Source organism: Pantherophis guttatus, chromosome 10 (genome assembly GCF_059756535.1).
Source record: "Pantherophis guttatus breed Tessera chromosome 10, ASM5975653v1, whole genome shotgun sequence".
Lineage (NCBI taxonomy): Eukaryota > Metazoa > Chordata > Lepidosauria > Squamata > Colubridae > Pantherophis > Pantherophis guttatus.
In genome coordinates, this window is record NC_142072.1 from 16177225 (window position 1) to 16195148 (window position 17924).

General features: G+C 46.8%; 1 protein-coding gene across 5 annotated transcripts in view; it reads left to right on the plus strand.

The window, feature by feature from the left end:
• MAP3K6 (mitogen-activated protein kinase kinase kinase 6) overlaps positions 1 to 17924 on the plus strand; it is a 78106-nt gene that overhangs the window by 30575 nt on the left and 29607 nt on the right. For all 5 annotated transcript variants that reach the window (XM_034413594.3, XM_034413592.3, XM_034413596.3 and 2 more), the window contains 7 exons: positions 206 to 376; positions 2710 to 2822; positions 5463 to 5622; positions 8484 to 8634; positions 12229 to 12336; positions 13222 to 13271; positions 14486 to 14581. In XM_034413594.3, coding sequence (XP_034269485.2) covers positions 206 to 376; positions 2710 to 2822; positions 5463 to 5622; positions 8484 to 8634; positions 12229 to 12336; positions 13222 to 13271; positions 14486 to 14581 — 849 coding nt within the window. The remainder of the gene's footprint in view (positions 1 to 205; positions 377 to 2709; positions 2823 to 5462; positions 5623 to 8483; positions 8635 to 12228; positions 12337 to 13221; positions 13272 to 14485; positions 14582 to 17924) is intronic.

Below are 17924 nucleotides of genomic sequence, written 5' to 3' on the forward strand. Positions count from 1 at the left end.
AAAATTTCTGACAGTGAGAACAATCAGCCAATGGAACAGAAGTTGCCTTCGGAAGTCGTGGGAGCTTCACCACCGGAAGCTTTCAAGAAGAGACTGGACTGCCATCTGTCAAAAATGGTGTAGGGTCTGCTTGGGCAGGGGGTTGGACTAGATGACCTACAAGGTCCCTTCCAACTCTATTAATCTGTATGTGATGTCTCTGCAGGCGGAACCGACCTGGGGACCGTGAGAAAGCTCTTTCTGTTCTCCTGCCTCTGGTGGAGAAACCCGAAGGGGTGGCACCTGACCTGTATTGCATGTGTGGCCGCATCTACAAAGACATGTTCATTGACTCTGGGTTCATGGATCCCGAGAAGAGAGACAAGGCCTTCCATTGGTGAGTAACGGAAGGGAACCCTCCCACGCTCACCTCGATTCCCAAATCATTCTAACTGCACCGGGGTTGTAGCTACATATACAAAAAAAAAAGGCAGTATGCGAAAGGAATACCATCTTGCCCTTAATTTTTGGGCAGGAAACCGTGTCCGTCCAGCACTCTACTGGAGTCACTGCTGAATTGTTGTTGCTTTTTTTAAAAATTTGATTTATATGCCGCCCTTCTCCGGAGACTCAGGGCGGCTTACGATGCGTTAAGCAATAGCCTTCATACTTTTGTATATTTTATACAAAGTCAGCTTTTTGCCCCCACAAACCGGGTCCTCAATTTACCTACCTTAGAAAGGATGGAAGGCTGAGTCAACCTTGAGCCTGGCGAGATTCGAACTTACTAATTGCAGACAGCTGGAGTTAAATTACAATGCATTAGTCTGCTGAGCTATCCAGGCTCCTGATAGCTCTTCTGATGAAGAATCAGAATATTTGGTGACGAGCTGATACGCTATATATTTTTGAGAGGGGTAAGGGCCACAGTGGAGGGGCTGTGAAAGGAGGGAGTGGCCCCTTGGTGTGTTGCCTGCAAACCCGCTTGTGAATCAGCTGAGGTAGCTGACCTTCTTGCTAATCATCCTGGTCAATGGAGTTCTCTGTATTCATTTTTGCAAACCCAATAAAAGCTCCCAGACTTAATTTTCTTGGCTTATGAGAATAACGTGCACCTTTTCCTGGCAGTGCACCACAGGTGATATCGATTTGAAGCTTTGAAACACGTGGTCCTCAGCAGCTTGTGAAAGCTGTAATTGACAGCAAGATGGGTCCTGAGGGCAATCAGGAGAATAAATATGGATTTTTGAGGCAAACTGGAAATAGGAAGATGGGTTGGGATCTGAATTGTGTATCCCATAAGTGAAACAGTTATCCCTTTACGGGGGCTGTAAATGACCACGTTAAGTCAATGTTTCTCCAACTTGGCAACTTGAAGATGTGTGGACTTCAACTCCCAGAATTCCCCAGCCAGCACAGGTGGAGAATTCTGGGAGTTGCCAAAGGACTTCTCCAACACAAAAGATTTCTTCATTGACCAGAACGATTAGCCAGAAGGAAGCAGCAACGAAGATGATTAGGGGATAGGAAGCTAAAACATAGGAAGAACGGTTGCAGGAATTGGGTATCTCTAGTCTAGTGAAAAGAAGGACCAGGACTGACGTGATAGCAGTGCTTCAATATCTAAGGGGCTGCCGCAAAGAAGAAGGGGTCAAAAAACTATTCTTCAAAGCTACTGAAGGTGGAGCAAGAAACAATGGATGGAAACTAAGGAGGAATTTCCTGACAGCTAAAAGAATGTATTTATTTATTTATTGGTTCGATTTATATGCCGCCCTTCTCCGGAGACTCAGGGCGGCTTACAATGCGTTAAGTAATAGCCTTCATACTTTTGTATATACCTGCTTAGTAGGGCTTTCGGACCCCCGTAAGCGGTGTTCTTTTTTATACAAAGTCAGCTTATTGCCCCCACAATCCGGGTCCTCGTTTTACCTACCTCGGAAGGATGGAAGGCTGAGTCAACCTTGAGCCTGGTGAGATTTGAACTTGCAGTAATTGCAGGCAGCTGGTGTTACTTAACAGTGCTTTAGTCTGCTGCGCCACCAAGGCTCTTGTAATCAGTGGAACGATTAATCAGTGGAATGGCTTACCTCCAGAAGTTGTGAGTGCTCTGTACTGGAATATTGGATGGCCATTTGTCTGAAATGGGATAGGGCAGTGATGGCGAACTTTTTCTGCACCGAGTGCCAAAAAGCTCGCATGGAACTATGCACGCACACTAGTTGGGGCCAGACTCCGGAAAAGCCAAATTTCTGGGTTCTAGTGCGCACACATGCTGGCCGGCGTGCATGTGAAGGCCGGTTTTTGGCACTGCTGCGCATGCAAAGGGACCACGCTCCGTAAAAGTTGAACTTCTGGTTTCTGGCGCGCATGTGTGCTCGATGATCAGTTGGCCGGTACACATGCGCAGGCCGGTTTTCGGCACTGCCACACACGCGAAGGACAGCTGATTATCGCATGCGCACCAGACACCCAGAAGGCAAACAGGTAAGGCCGCATGTACCGGGCAACATGGCTTCGCCTGCCATTTTGGGCATGCGTGCCACAGGTTCTCCATCACGGGTATAGGGTCTCCTGCTTGAGCAGAGGGTTGGACTAGAAGACCTCCAAGGTCCCTTCCACCTCTGTTGTTCTGTTACCCCTCCCAAAAATATGCAGCGTTATCTGCCGGTCACCAAACGCTTGACACTGAAAGGGTTACTTTTCATCCTTCTGCTTTAATTCCCCCAGGTACCACAAGGCCTTTCTGACTGAGCCAAGCCTTCATGCTGGAATTAATTCGGTTGTCTTGCTCATCGCCGCGGGTCATAGTTTTGAAGCCTCTATGCAGCTTCGGCAGATCGGTGTGAGATTGTTCTCTTTTGTAACTTACTAAATTTCATTTGGGCAGACAGGAAAGGAGGAAAGTTTCATCCGGCTTGGAAAGAGGGGTCAGCATGCTACTCATTTGGGATAAAAACAAACAATGCTTATTGGAGCATACGCTGTCATGAATGTTTATGGTGCAGTACAGCTGGTCCTCGGTTAACAACTGTCTTGTTTGGTGACCATTCAAATGATCACCATTTGCAAGTGTCAAGTCGGCTTACGACAGTGTTTCTCAACCTTGGAAGCTTGAAGATGGGTGGACTTCAACTCCCAGAATGCCACCAGCCAGCAGCGTGAAATACGGTCATAAGTCACTTTTTTCAGGGCCGTTGCAACCTTGAACAATCACTTAACTCAGAGGTCTTCAAACTTGGCAGCTTTAAGACTCGTGGACTTCAACTCCCAGAATTCTCCAGCCAGCTATGCTGGCTGGAGAATTCTGGGAATTGAAGTCCACGAGTCTTAAAGCTGGCTGGAGAATTCTGGGAGTTGAAGTCCACCCATCCTCAAGCTTCCAAGGTTGAGAAACACTGGCTTACGACAAGTCAGTGGAAAAGGTCGCCCGTAAGTCACAAGTCGTGATCACATGATGTTGCTCTTAATGACCGTGGATGATTTGTTTAACGACCACAGTGGAACTGACATCTTAAGTCCGCCTTGGCCATGTGATGGTTCACTTAACAAAGGTGTCCACTTAGCCACAGAATGGCTGTTCCCAATTGGGGTCCTTAAGTGAGGATTATATGTATTTCTTTCCTTATTCAGTTCAGGTCCTGCCTGCCTTCCCAGTGGACCTTTAAGGTGTTATTATAATTTACAGTGGGGCATCCACAGGAAATGGGAGGGGAAGTCTATGTCACAACCATGTCTACACAATCAAAACCTGTTTCCTTTTTATTTGTGACAAGTGTAAAAAAAAAAAAAAAGGGATGAAGCTTAATTTGCATGATTCACTTCCCCCATTTTAATTTTTGGAGATCCCTGATCCAAAACTAAATCTAAGTAAATGAAAAGTTGAATAAAAACAATTAAAATAGTAGCTGGTTTTAAAAGGCCCGGCTGAATATTATACTGCAAAAATTCCATGAAATTTGATTGTACGATAAAACGGCTGGTCCTGGAGTTTTGTCAAGGTTTTTTTTAGCAATGCAGTTCTTCTGGATTAATCGTTTTAACCGAGTATTCTTTATGAGAAGGAAGTGCAAAACTTGGTGATTCTGGACTGGGGTAACCTGGAGAACTCACACTGCTTCAGGGTTGGTTGAGCAATTAACCCAAGGAAATTCACTGAAGCTGAAATGGTTCTAAGCATTCCCGACGTGTTTATATCTGAATCAGTGAATTTTGCATATCCTTAAAGTTAAGAATCAGGCGATGCCGAATGCAGTATTCTACCCAGGAAATCAAATGAGTGGGGTTTGAACAAAAATCCAGCTGCTGTTGTGGCCTGTACGCGGCCTGTGCGGCTGGTGGCTGATTTGGACAGCGAGGAGGCTGGTGTGCTGCGCCAGCAGCCTGTGCAGCTGGCACTCGAGTCGGACAATGAGGCTGGAGAAGATGTGGTGCCAGAGGCGGGGATTCAGCCAGGGCCTTCAGAACCTCCAGAAGCTCCCTTAAGTGAAGAGAAAGAAGAGGAGGAGCCTCTTCTCGATGCACGGGCGCGCAGAGCTGCCAAAAGGCAGGAGTGGCTCCTCAGGAGGAGGTCTCTTCGAGAGTAAGGCTTGGGGCTAATTGGCCACTCCCTTAGCCTATTTAAGGAGGAACGCCGACTGAAGCAATTTGCAGGGAACAACTTCGTTCACTCTCCTTCGTGCCTTGATCTTAATTCTCTGCAAATTGCTTCTGGGCTTTCTGCCAACCATAGTAAGATTAAGATTATTTATTCTTTGGATTCTTGTAGGCTGTTAAGAAAGTTAATTAACAGCCTTTGTTTGGAAAAAAAATGATTTAATTTAGTAAACTAAGGTTTGTACAGACTTTGTGTGTGCTGCGTTCTTTGGGGTCCGTAGCTGGGGCAGAACAGCTGCAAATCCAGCGTGGTTTTATCGCTCAGCCTGGTGTTTCTCAACCTTGTCCACTTTAAGATGGAGTACTCTGGGAGTTGAAGTCCACACCTCTTAAAGTTGACAAGGTTGGCTTAGCCCAGGGGTGTCAAACTCAATTTCATTGAGGGCCGCATCAGGGTTGTGTTTGACCTTGAGGGGCTGGGGCTGGGCGTGGCCATTGTGGGCGTGGCCAACTCAACGCCACACGAGGTTCTGTTTTCAGCTGCGACGGCCTCCTGCAGCTCTCTGCCAGCAAAAACGCAGCTCGGGGGGGGGGCAGGGTGCACATGGCCTCCCCAAGCTCTGTTTTCGCTGGCAGAGGGTTGCAGGAGACCGTAGTGGCCAAATACAGAGTTCAGGAGGACCGCGCAGAAGCACCGCGGGCTGGTCCTTTGCTGTTTCCAGGCCGGCCCCGCGGGCCAGATCTAAACACCCCGCAGATCGTATCTGATCCCCGGGCCTTGAGTTTGACAGCCCTGACTTAATCCAAAGGCTGGAACCAAACGGGGTTTTCTTAAAAAAAAATAATTCCTATCCTTCTCATGAAATAACTTTCCTCTTTTCTGGCAGGGATGAAGGTGAGCTGCGTTTTGGGGAGGAAGGGGAGCCTGGAAAAAATGCAGCACTATTGGGACGTAGGCTTTTATTTTGGTGCGAGCATCTTGACGGGCGACTTCGACAAAATCATCCAATCCTCTGAGAAGCTGTACAAGCTGAATGCTCCTGTGTGGTATGTAGTGGTGACTTTTCATCTTCTGAAAGTGGGGGAAAGGGACGTCAGACTCGCTAATAATTTGAAGTAACCGGGAGGAAATTGTCAAAGCGGGCAGAGGGGCAGGCATCGCTCTGAAATCAGCAAGCCTGACCTACTTTCATTTTCTGAAGCAAGAAAATCTTGCAGAAGACATTTCCACTGACTAAACCATAATATATGCTTGACTTCAGCTTCGTTTATTGTGTTGTGTGATGAACATAAAGATTGTGGCTCATTCAAGACAAAAGCGGTTAAAACAAATTGTGGCATAGTTGGAAAGTGTGAAGTGAGCTACCGAATAAGCAATTTCAGTTATTCAAGGGGAAAAAATGGATCCAGTCAGAAGTCAGACTGGGTTCCTGGATGCAGTCTGTTTACAAGTTACGGAATAGAGTTGGAAGGGACCTTGGAGGTCTTCTAGTCCAACCCCCTTCTCAAGCAGGAGACCTTCTACCATTTCAGACACGTCAGCTGTCCAGTCTCTTTTTAAAGACATCCAGTGATGAAGCACTCACGACTTCTGAAGTTCCACTGGTTGATTTTTCTCACTGTTAGAAAGTTTCTCTTTAATTCTAGGTAGCTTCTCTCCTTGATTAGTTTCCACCCATTGCTTCTTGTCCCGTCTTCAGGTGCTTTGGAGAATAGCTTGACTCCCTCTTCTTTGTGTGCAGCCCCTCAAATACTGGAACATTGGTATCATGTTGCCCTAGTCCTTTTTTTCTCTAGATTAGTCATATCCAGTTCCTGCAACTGTTCTTCATATGTTTTAGTCTCCAGGCCCTTAATCATTTTATCATGTAGATCTGGGAATTGTTTTTCAACATCTGGAATTGGAATGGATTTTTTTTGAAATTGGAGAACTGGATTAAGGGCAGGGGTGAAATCCAGCAGGTTCTGACAGGTTCTGGAGAACCGGTAGCGGAAATTTTGAGCAGAGAACTGGCAAATACCACCTCTGGCTGGACCCAGAGTGGGGTGGGAATGGAGATTTTGCAATATCCTTCCCCCCAGGAGTGGGTTGGGAATGGGGATTTTGCAATATCCTTCCCCTGGATTGGGGTGGGAATGGAGATTTTGCAGTATCCTTCCGATGCCACGCCCACCAAGCCACACCCACTTAGCCATACCATGCCCACAAAGCCACGCCCACAGAACAAGTAGTAAAAAAAATTGGATTTCACCACTGATTAAGGGTAACATTTTTCCTGCCTTTGTTGCTACAAGTCTGCTAAGTTCTTGACATTAATTTCATATCTGTAGTCTTAGAGCAAAACTGGAGCTCTTGAACCCGTAGGGTTGGATCCATACAACAGAATAAATCATGAATCTATGGTAACCAAGCACATTTGCTGGGTTTACGTAAGTAATGTGGCTCAGTGTAATAGCCTGATTTATGCAACACACTTCCAACAATGGTTGAATTCCTACCACAGGTCACGTTCATTTTCGTATGTCATTTGTTGCAAAACTCTTATACCGTTGGCAGGAACAAATGCGTTTTTTTTTTTCGTTTGGGAAATATAATTCTATAGTGATTTCTGGCAAGTGTTTGAAAAAGGGTTGAAATAATAAATCCACAGTTTGGTACAAAACCATTTTTTCCCTACCTTGGAAGTGCTGCTGGTCAGAAGTGGGTTTCACATAATTTTACCACCGGTTCGCCAGTGAGCGTGTGCTTTGCGCTCACGTGCGCCTTCTACACATGGACACAGCCTTCCGCACATGCGCTTTGCTCTCTTCCATGGCTTGCACGTATGCGCACGGCTTAGAATATGTGGCTAAATAGGACGGCATAATGCTGAGGCGGATGGGACGGCCCAGCCACAGGTCGCCACTACAGGTTTGACCAGGGGTGAAATGCTACTGGTTCGCACCAGTTCGGGCGAACCGGTAGCGGCAGCGGCGAGTGGTCGGCGAACCGGTAGCGGTGGTAGCACGAGGCTCCACCCACCCACCCGGACATTGTTACTTCCTGGTTTTAACCAGGAAGTAACCTGTTTTTGACCCTCTGCGCATGCGCAGAGGATCCAAAATCGCATGTGACGTGTGCATGCACTTCCGAACCGGCAGGGAAGATAAGTAGATTTCACCCCTGGGTTCACCCGAACCTGTCTGAACCGGCTGAAAACCACCACTGCTGCCGGTGCTTCGGACTTGAAACCTTAAGTTTGGTTCAGTTTGGGGAGTGATAGTTTGAAGGGTGAACCGCTCTATTGTTGTGGGTGTATGCAAATAATATAAATAAATAAACATCTGCCTCTGTTGGCCTTTTTCTTTCCTCCACCTCTTGTCCAGGGGTGAAATCCTCCTGGTTCGGACCGAATTGCCCGATCCGGTAGAAATGGCGGCGGGTGGTTTGGAGAAATCCCTGCCTACCCCTCATGCCCAGCTGAGTCGCATGATCATCGCAAGCTTTTTTAAAAAAATTTAAAGCATTTTTTCTACAACCTCTTTGGATGAAAAAATGCTTTTAAAAGTAAAAAAAAAAGCCTCTGACGATCCCAGCTGAGTTGCCTGATCGTCAGAGGCTTTTAAAAGCATTTTCTTTTACAACCTCTTTGGCCAAAGATGTTGTAGAAAAAACGTTTTTAAAAGAAAAAAAAGCCTCTGACGATCAGGCAACTCAGCTGGGATTGTCAGAGACTTTTAAAAGCATTTTTTTTACAACCTCTCAAAGAGGTTGTAGAAAAAATGCTTTTAAAAGAAAAAACAAAGTTGGCCACGCCCTCCCAGTCACATTACCCCACCACCACCAAGCCACACTCACAGAACCAGTAATAACAAATTTTACATTTCAACACTGCTCTTGTCTCATCTTTTCTCTATAATTGTGCCAGGTACTTGACGTCCATCAAGGAGACTTACACAATCTACAATCATTTCAACACGGTCCCTGACACGTGGACACCCAAACAGGAGCTGGTTGATTTCTGGCTGGGGTTTTTAATGGAGTCCTGCCAGCCCTTCGTCTCCACGGAGAGCTGTTTGGTAAGGAAGCTGCGAGTCCTGCTTGTTTAAAGCAATGCCATTCTTGAACTTACCGTATTTTTCGGAGTACAAGACGCACCTTTTTCCCCCCTAAAAGGGGGTGAAAATTTAGGTGCGTCTTATACACCGAATGTAGCCCCGTCCACGCACTGGCCCCCATCCTTTGGTCTCTGCCTCCCAGCAGTTTACCTCTTTGCAGCAAGCAGCAAGAAGAAACAGCTCCTTTCAGCTTCAGCACAGCCTCATTAGCACAAGTTCATTGGATCGGCCTCCCGACTCTCAGCTGATTTGCTCTCAGCTGTTTTGCGCAGGGCTCTGCTGCTTGCTGCAAAGAGGTAAATTGCTGGAGCAGATTTTTTTTTTCCTTTTGCTAATCAAGCTATGCTGAAAACGAAACTGAAAGTAAAGCAGGCTGTTTGTTGTTTGCTGCAACGAGGCAAAATTGCTCAGAGGCAGAGGCAGATTTCTTTTTCTTCTTTTCCTCACCAAAAAAGGTGGGTGTATCTTATACTCTGGTGCATCTTATACTCCGAAAAATACGGTAGATTTGTCCGCCTGAGACAGAGGGGAAAGCTCCTGAGCTGGATCACATTTGAATACGAGCAAATCTTAACATGGGCTTTCTGGTGTCAACCATGAACCAACTTTTGCCTTCCCCACACCCCACCCCACCCCACCCTTTTTTTTTTTACCTCTCTCAATTTTGCCCTTGCCAAAAAAAACATGGGATGGGGTGGTGGTTGGGACCATCGTGCCAAATATCTTAAGTGCTTGCAAAACTAGCGTGCAAAAAATAAAATCAATAAAAATACAGTCAGTCGTCGACTTACAACGGTTCATTTAGTGACCATTCCAAGTTACAACGGCACTGGAAAAAGTGACTGTTTTTCACACTTAACGACCGTTCCAAGCATCCCCATGGTCACCTGATCAAAATTCAGACGCTTGGCGACTGACTCATATTTATGACGGTTGCAATGTCCCGGGGGTGTGTATGTGTCATGTGATCCCATTTGTGACCTTCTGACGAGCAAAGTCCATGGGGGAAGCTGGATTCACTGAACAACCGTGTTGCTAATTTAACAACGGATTCACTTAACAGCTGTGGCAAAGAAAAGTCGTAAAATGGGTCAACATTCACTGAACAACTGTTAAGTCGTTACCTGTTAAGCTGTTCCTTGTTAAGTTGTTTAACTGTCTCGCTTAGCGACAGAAACATTGGGCTCAATTGTGGTCATAAATCGAGGACTGCCTGTATAAAAGGCCGTTGCACACAAAAACGCCACGAACGTGGAAAATGCCCAGGTTTAGTCAGAGAGAAATTTGTGCTTGCTGAAAAAAAAATGCTAGTTTCAGGCAGCTCTTTCACAACCCTCCTTTCAAGATCCGTTTTAACTAGAAATACCTTGGATTCAACCGGAGACTTTTTTTTTTTTTGGGTAGATGATGCAAAACGTTACCCAGATATTTGACTTCAGATATTTGGAAATTTCCACTTCCTTTGTTGTTTCATGTTCCTTCCGTCAAGCTGAAGCGAATTCAGGGCACGCTTTGCAGAAGGGGTGTTTGCAGAGTGCAAGAACGCGATGGGATTCTCTCTTCTGCCAGAAGTTTCTTTTTTTGGGTTGATTCTTAGTAACTCAGGGTTGCTTAAGCCATGGCCCCTCTGCATGATGTTAGAGTCCAGCAGGCATCATCATCCCTGAACACTGGCCCTATTGGCTGGGGCTGATGGTAGTTGGAGTTTAACAGCATCTGGAGGAGCACAGCTTTTGGTATTGCGGAAATAAGTTGTAGTCCAGGTAACCGCCTCTTTGTCTCTCTTTCTCTTCCCTATCTGTGTTTCTCCCCTTTCTGTGGTCCCAGCTTACGTTGTAGAAACCCCGGCTGAATGTTCCTTTGGGGCAGGGCCCCCCTCCCTTTCCTTCTGCATGTAGCAATAGCCCAAGTCTCTTTCCTTATAATGCATTGCTTGTTAGCTTTGCTTTCTTCATGGCCTCCTTCTTTTTGTCACTTGCGGAAATGGGGGCTGTAATTGCTTTTGGGAAGGGACACCGCCTGTTTTTTCAGAATACCTTAAAATATCATGCACGGGAGTAGCCTTATAGAGGCAGTGATTCTCAAGTTCAACCCTCACCCCAGTTGTGTTACCAGTTCGACCCTCACCCCAGTTGTGTTGCCAGTTCAACCCTCACCCCAATTGTGTTACCAGTTCAACCCTCACCCCAATTGTGGTACCAGTTCAACCCTCACCCCAGTTGTATTACCAGTTCAACCCTCACCCCAATTGTGTTACCAGTTCAACCCTCACCCCAATTGTGGTACCAGTTCGACCCTCACCCCAGTTGTATTACCAGTTCAACCCTCACCCCAATTGTGTTACCAGTTCAACCCTCACCCCAATTGTGGTACCAGTTCAACCCTCACCCCAGTTGTATTACCAGTTCAACCCTCACCCCAGTTGTGTTGCCAGTTCAACCCTCACCCCAATTGTGGTACCAGTTCAACCCTCACCCCAGTTGTATTACCAGTTCAACCCTCACCCCAATTGTGGTACCAGTTCAACCCTCACCCCAGTTGTATTACCAGTTCAACCCTCACCCCAGTTGTGTTACCAGTTCAACCCTCACCCCAATTGTGGTACCAGTTCAACCCTCACCCCAGTTGTATTACCAGTTCAACCCTCACCCCAATTGTGGTACCAGTTCAACCCTCACCCCAGTTGTATTACCAGTTCAACCCTCACCCCAGTTGTGTTGCCAGTTCAACCCTTACCCCAGTTGTGTTACCAGTTCAACCCTCACCCCAATTGTGTTACCAGTTCAACCCTCACCCCAGTTGTATTACCAGTTCAACCCTCACCCCAGTTGTGTTGCCAGTTCAACCCTCACCCCAGTTGTGTTACCAGTTCAACCCTCACCCCAATTGTGTTACCAGTTCAACCCTCACCCCAGTTGTATTACCAGTTCAACCCTCACCCCAATTGTGTTACCAGTTCGACCTTCACCCCAATTGTGTTGCTAGTTCAACCCTCACCCCAATTGTGTTACCAGTTCGACCTTCACCCCAATTGTGTTGCCAGTTCAACCCTCACCCCAATTGTGTTGCCAGTTCAACCCTTACTCCAATTGTGTTGCCAGTTCAACCCTCACCCCAGTTGTGTTCAGTTCAACCCTCACCCCAATTGTGTTGCCAGTTCGACCCTCACCCCAATTGTGTTGCCAGTTCGACCCTCACCCCAGTTGTGTTCAGTTCAACCCTCACCCCAATTGTGTTGCCAGTTCAACCCTCAGCCCAATTGTGTTACCAGTTTGACACTCACCCCAATTGTTACCAGTTAGACCCTGACCCCAATTGTGTTACCAGTTCAACCCTGATCCCAATTGTCTTACCAGTTCAGCCCTCACCCCAATTGTGTTACACCTGGCTAAGCTCTTCCTCCTGATACCCTCCTTGTCCAGCCTTCCGATAACCAAATATTGTGCTGCTCTTGTCCCCTCATGATTTCACATTCTGCTCCTCATTTTGAGCAATTCATTGACTCTTCCCCTGTTTAAAATCATCAGAGTTGAGGGCTGCTGCTTTTCTTGACAGGTGTTGATTCTCGACTTGAGCAAGGTGCTGCAACCCTCTCAGCTCTCTGTGTGCAACGAGGAGATCAGAAAATCAGTGACACTAAGCTACATCGGTTCCCTGGAAGAGGTACTTTCAGAGATTTCACTTCATTTTCCTTTTTTGCTTGCTGCCTGCTAGTCCTCGCTTAATGACTCCCCTGTTTAGCAACCATACAAAGTTACAATGGCATTGGAAAAGTCACTATAAAGCAAGCCTTTGCATTTACAACTGTTGCAGGATCCCCAGTGGTCACATGATCAAGATTCAGGCATTTTGCAACCGGTGGGTGTTTATCAATGTTGCAGCATCCAGTGTTCATGTGATTCCCCATTTGTGCGTTTCACACCTGGCTTCCAACAAGCAGAATTGATGGAGAAGCCGGCAGTAAAATCGCAAGTCATAGTCACATGATGTCTCAATGACTCTAGATCAGGGGTCAGCAACCTGCGGCTCTGGAGCCGCATGTGGCTCTTTCACCCCTCTGCTGCGGCTCCCTGTCACTCAAAATATGCATCGCAACTGCCAATGTGCGACACCCACCAGCACGCGATTTATTGAGCTTTTCAACCTCCGGTAAGCCAACCATGGATAAATCCAAGAAAAGAAAAGTTTCAGAAGAAAATAGAATGTTTAATTCATCTACATATGCTAGTTTTGTGGCCGCTCAAGAAATAGTCAGGCACTAGAAGGGTTTTGTGGCTCCCGGTGTTTTCTTTTCTGTGGGAAACGGGTCCAAATGACTCTTTGAGTGTTTAAGGTTGCAGACCGCTGCTCTAGATGATTTGCTTAATAACCACAGTGGAAGTGAAGTCTTAAGTCCACGAGGTCATGGGATATTTCACTTAGCGATGATGTTGCCAGTTCCAGTTGTGGTCATAAAGCGAGGATTACCCGTTCTTACAATTTTCCAGCGATTGGGAATTTTGTTTCTAGGATTATTTGCTTATTGGGTGTTTCTATTGGCTTCTATAGGAAGGAATTTCTACCTGGACTTTTCCCGTATCCTCCATCCGTGGAATCAGGTAACAATCATTTTTGCCATTTTTGAAGAGGGCATTTAAATGCTGGCTTTCTGCTTAACTCAACATCCAGCAGATTTCCGAATTCTGCTTACTGTACACACGTCACACTTAAAGCCACACATTTTGCCAACTTGCTAAGCTCGGTTAGGGTTAAACCTTGATCATTTTTGGATGACTTTTCATACTCTGGAAACTCAGCTGATTTGGTTAACTTACGGTTCACTATGTTGCACGAATCCAGAAAAGAGTTTAATTCAGCAACCAGGTTTACTCATTGTGCAAATAGAATTAATGCCTGTCTAACAATCTATGCCAGTGATGGTGAACCTTTTCAGCACTGAAAACTGGAATGTGCACGCATGCAATTCTTTAGGATTTAGCAGAGGTACTGGTCTACCCGGCTTTGAACTGCTTTCAGAGCTATTTACCTATTTATTTTTGGAGCACACCGGTCTACCTATTTGTTTTTGGAGGCACCAGTCTACCCATTTGTTTCTGGAGCATTCCGATCTACCTATTTGTTTTTGGAGCACACTGGTCTACCACCACACTGCCTTTTACCACTGATCAGCTGTAGGGCAGCCCTTTGAAGCACCACGGCAAGAGTTTAAACAGTTTTTTTCCTTCTAGCCGATCAGCTGGGACTCGGGAGGCAGCGAATAGATTGGGGGCAAGGCCAGGCAGAGGTGGTATTTACCGGTTCTCCGAACTACTCAAAATTTCCACTACCGGTTCACAAGAACCGGGGAGAACCAGTAGCAACCCACCACTGCTCTGCGTGTCACCTCTGGCACACTTGCCATAGGTTCGCCATCACGGATCTATGCTTTTGGCCCTAATGGATGTATTTGGATGTTTGAGAATATATCAAAGCAGTGGTGAAATCCAAATTTTTTTACTACCGGTTCTGTGGGTGTGGCTTGGTGGGCACGGCAGGAGAAGGATATTGAAAAATCTCCATTCCTACCTCACTCCAGGGAAAGGATACTGTAAAATCCCCATTCCCTCCCACTCCTGGGGGAAGGATATTGCAAAACCTCCATTCCCACCCCACTCTGAGGCCAGCCAGAGGTGGTATTTGCTGGTTCTCCGAACTGCTCAAAATTTCCGCTACCGGTTCTCCAGAACCTGCTGGATTTCTTCTCCCTCAAAGCCTGTTTTCTACATGCCAGCCTGAATTCTTTTCTGCTTCTCTCTTTCTTTTTTTGTACCAGCATTTCTAAGTGCGATGAACGATGCTGTTTCCTTTATGTGCGGCATACAGTTGAAGATTTCCAGTTATACTTCCCTACCCAAAATCACTGCCGCTGGTGAGTCGGGGTGAGGTGAGGGTGCCAACAGAAGCCAAGACCCAAAGAAAGAGAAAGAAAGCAAGTCCGTGCAGTCCTGGGCTGTTATCAACAGAGGAAGAACATCAAGATCACGAGAAGTGATAATACCGTTCTAAACTGCACTAGTGAGGCCACATTTGGAACATGGTGTATAATTCTGGTCACCACGATATTAAAAAAATGTGTTGAGAGCTTAGAATAGGGATGTCACACTCGATTTCATTGAGGGCCGCATCAGGATTGTGTTTGACCTCAGGGGGCCGGGGTGGGTGTGGCCAGGGTGGGTGTGGCCAGTTCAACGTTATTTGTGTCGGCGTCGCCTGTGGTGGCCCCAGAACTCTGCCAGCAAAAACGGGCTCCAGAGCTCCATTTTCGACTGTGACAGTCTTCTGCAACCCTCTGCCAGTGAAAATGGAGCTCAGGAGAGTCTTATGCGGCCCTTGCGAGCTCCGTTTTGGCTGCGATGGTCTCCTGCAACCCTCTAACAGCAAAGACGGAGCTCGGGAGAGCTGCACGCTCTGCCAGCTCTGTTTTCACTGGCAGAGGCACCACGGGTCAGTCCTTTGCTGTTTCCAGGACAGCCCCACGGGCCAGGTCTAAGCACCCTGCGAGCCTGATCCGGCCCTCGGGCCTTGAGTTTGACACCCCTGGCCTAGAAAGTATGCAGAGAAGAGCAACAAAGATAATCCACGGCTATCTTTAGAAGGGCATTTGACGGCTGTGACCGGGAGGATTTTCCATCAGGTCCGTCTGATTCGCCAGTTGCGTCCCTTTCTGGATCGGGACTCCTTAAACACGGTCACTCATGCCCTCGTCACTTCCTGCCTGGACTACTGCAACACTCTCTACATGGGGCTCCCCTTGAGGAGCACCCGGAGGCTCCAACTGGCGCAGAGTGCGGCCGCGTGGGTGGTTATGAGAGCGACGTCGCGCTCCCATGTAACACCTCTCCTACGCGAGCTGCACTGGCTCCCGATGGTTTTCCGGGTGCACTTCAAGGTTTTGGTTACCACCTTTAGAACACTCCATGGCTTAGGGCCTGGTTATTTAGGGGACTGCCTGCTGCCGCAAACGGCCTCCCACCAGCCGGTACGCTCTCACAGAGAGGGACTCCTCCGGGTGCCGTCGGCCAAACAATGTTGGCTGTAAATTTTAATGTAAATTTTTAATTTGTTCTTAACCTGGGGTTTTAAATTTGCCTTGGGCTAAATTGATTTAATTCGATTTTACTTCTGCTCTTAAATTTTCGTATTCTATGTGTTTTATCTTGTGCCTGTTCACCGCCCTGAGTCCTTCGGGAGTAGGGCGGTATATAAATCAAATAAAATGAAAAATGAAATGAAATGAAATGAAATAATGAAGGGTCTGGAGGCTAAACTATTATGATGAATAGTTGAGGGAGCTAGGTGTGTCTAGCCAATCGAAGAGAAGATTTGGGAGGGGAAGACAGGATAACTGTCTTCCAGTTCTTGAGGGGTTGTCCCAGAGAAGAGGGGATTGACTTATTCTCAAAAGAACTGTTGGAAGAAATGTCCATCTGGGTTCAGCTCCAAGTGGGGAAAAAGACATTGGAAACATGGAGACTGCTTGGAAAAATGGTTTAATGGTGGACAGGACCACATGGTTTGAGTTCCTGAACAGAAAAAGGGCAGAGATGCTGCGAGTCCCCAGGTTTTATGCCCTCTCTGGCTTTGAACTTCCTGGCGCCCAGAAAGAGTATCCTGATTGGTTGTCAGACTCCCAGGAGGTGGGGGGGTTTTAGCTAGCCTTGCTGGCTGATGTAATCTTCCCAGGTGCCATGTGGTGAGTTTCTGTTGCTAGATGGGTCCTATTGTGTTGCAGATGATGGTCCGTTGACAAAGGTGGGGGGAATGAGTGAGCTTGGCTGAGGCCTTAATGGCCCATTGACAAAATGGGAGGAGGGAGGCAGGAAGCTGCTTTGTCTTTAAAACATGTTTCTCCATTTCTATCCGCCTTGAGCAGGAGGTTGGATTAGAAGACCTCTGAGGTCCCGTCCAGCCCTATGATTCATTCCATGGTCTGCATTTGAAAGAGTCTCCTTTTTTTCACTGTCTTATTTCAGAGCACATCCAGCACTTGTTGGGTAATCTGCTTCAGAAATAACAATTTCAAGAAATGGGCATTGTTATAAAATCATAAAGATGGCCTTGATAGAAATATACCGTATTTTTCACACTATAAGATGCACTTCCCCGCCCCCCCCAAAAAGTGGGGGGAAATGTCTGTGCGTCTTATAGAGCGAATATTGTGGTGGGGGGAGGGGGTTGGCTCTGCGGCGCCACCTGTCACCGCTGTTGCCATTCGCCACCGCCGGGGAATGCTGGAGCCTTTGCTGCCGAGCAGCTGATTGGCGGTTGGATTGGCCTCCCAGAATACCGCCGATCAGCTGTTCTAGGCAGTGGGGATTGCCGATGCCACCGATCGCCGCACTGAACTGCGGCGAGTGGCGGTGGTGATAGCATTCCCTGGTGGAGGCAGCAGACATGGAGGAGGCAGGCTGTTTGCGGTTTGCTGCAAGGACGCTAGCCAGATGGATCCTGGATGGATGCTGGGAGGCACAGGCAGATTTTTTTTTTCTTAGTTTTCCTCCTCTAAAGCTAATGTGCGTTTTATGGTCCGGTGCGTCTTATACTGTGAAAAATACGGTACATTTCATTTGTCACCTGCTCCTTCCCTGATGCATGTTGTGTAAAGGAAAGACAGGGCCATGGCATGTTGGAAGGAAGAACTGTGGTTTCATTACAGAGGCTACAGTTTGGCTAGCTATATGTCACAAGTCAATCAAAGCTTAATGGGAGGAGTGGCTGTGAATTGCAAAGATCAAAAACCTAATTAAGGAAGGGAGATACTAGAATAGCCCAGATGTAAATAATGTCCCACCCAAACGGTACCTGGCAACCTATTGCCACTGTTTTGATTATTTCAGGGTGAGCATTAAAAATATGACAGCTAGCTTCAGGGTTGCTGTGGGTGAAGACATTTTTGAAAAGTCAAGGGCAATAAATGGAAAGGAAATCACATTCTCAAATCGTTCCCCATTGATTTCCAGTGCGATTGTAAGTAATTTTAAAACAGCGGGTTTTTTTTTTTTCAAACTTGGCAGCTTGAAGAGGTGTGGGCTTCAACTCCCACAATTCCCCAGCCAGTCATGCTATGCTGGGGAATTCTGGGTGTTGAAACCCACACCTCTTTGAATTGCCAATTTCGAAAAGCAGTTTTAAAGGGTGAATTGCACTTTGGCATTATTTTTACTAAAAAATGTTGACCAAAAACAAATTACTGGAATCAACGACCATCAGAT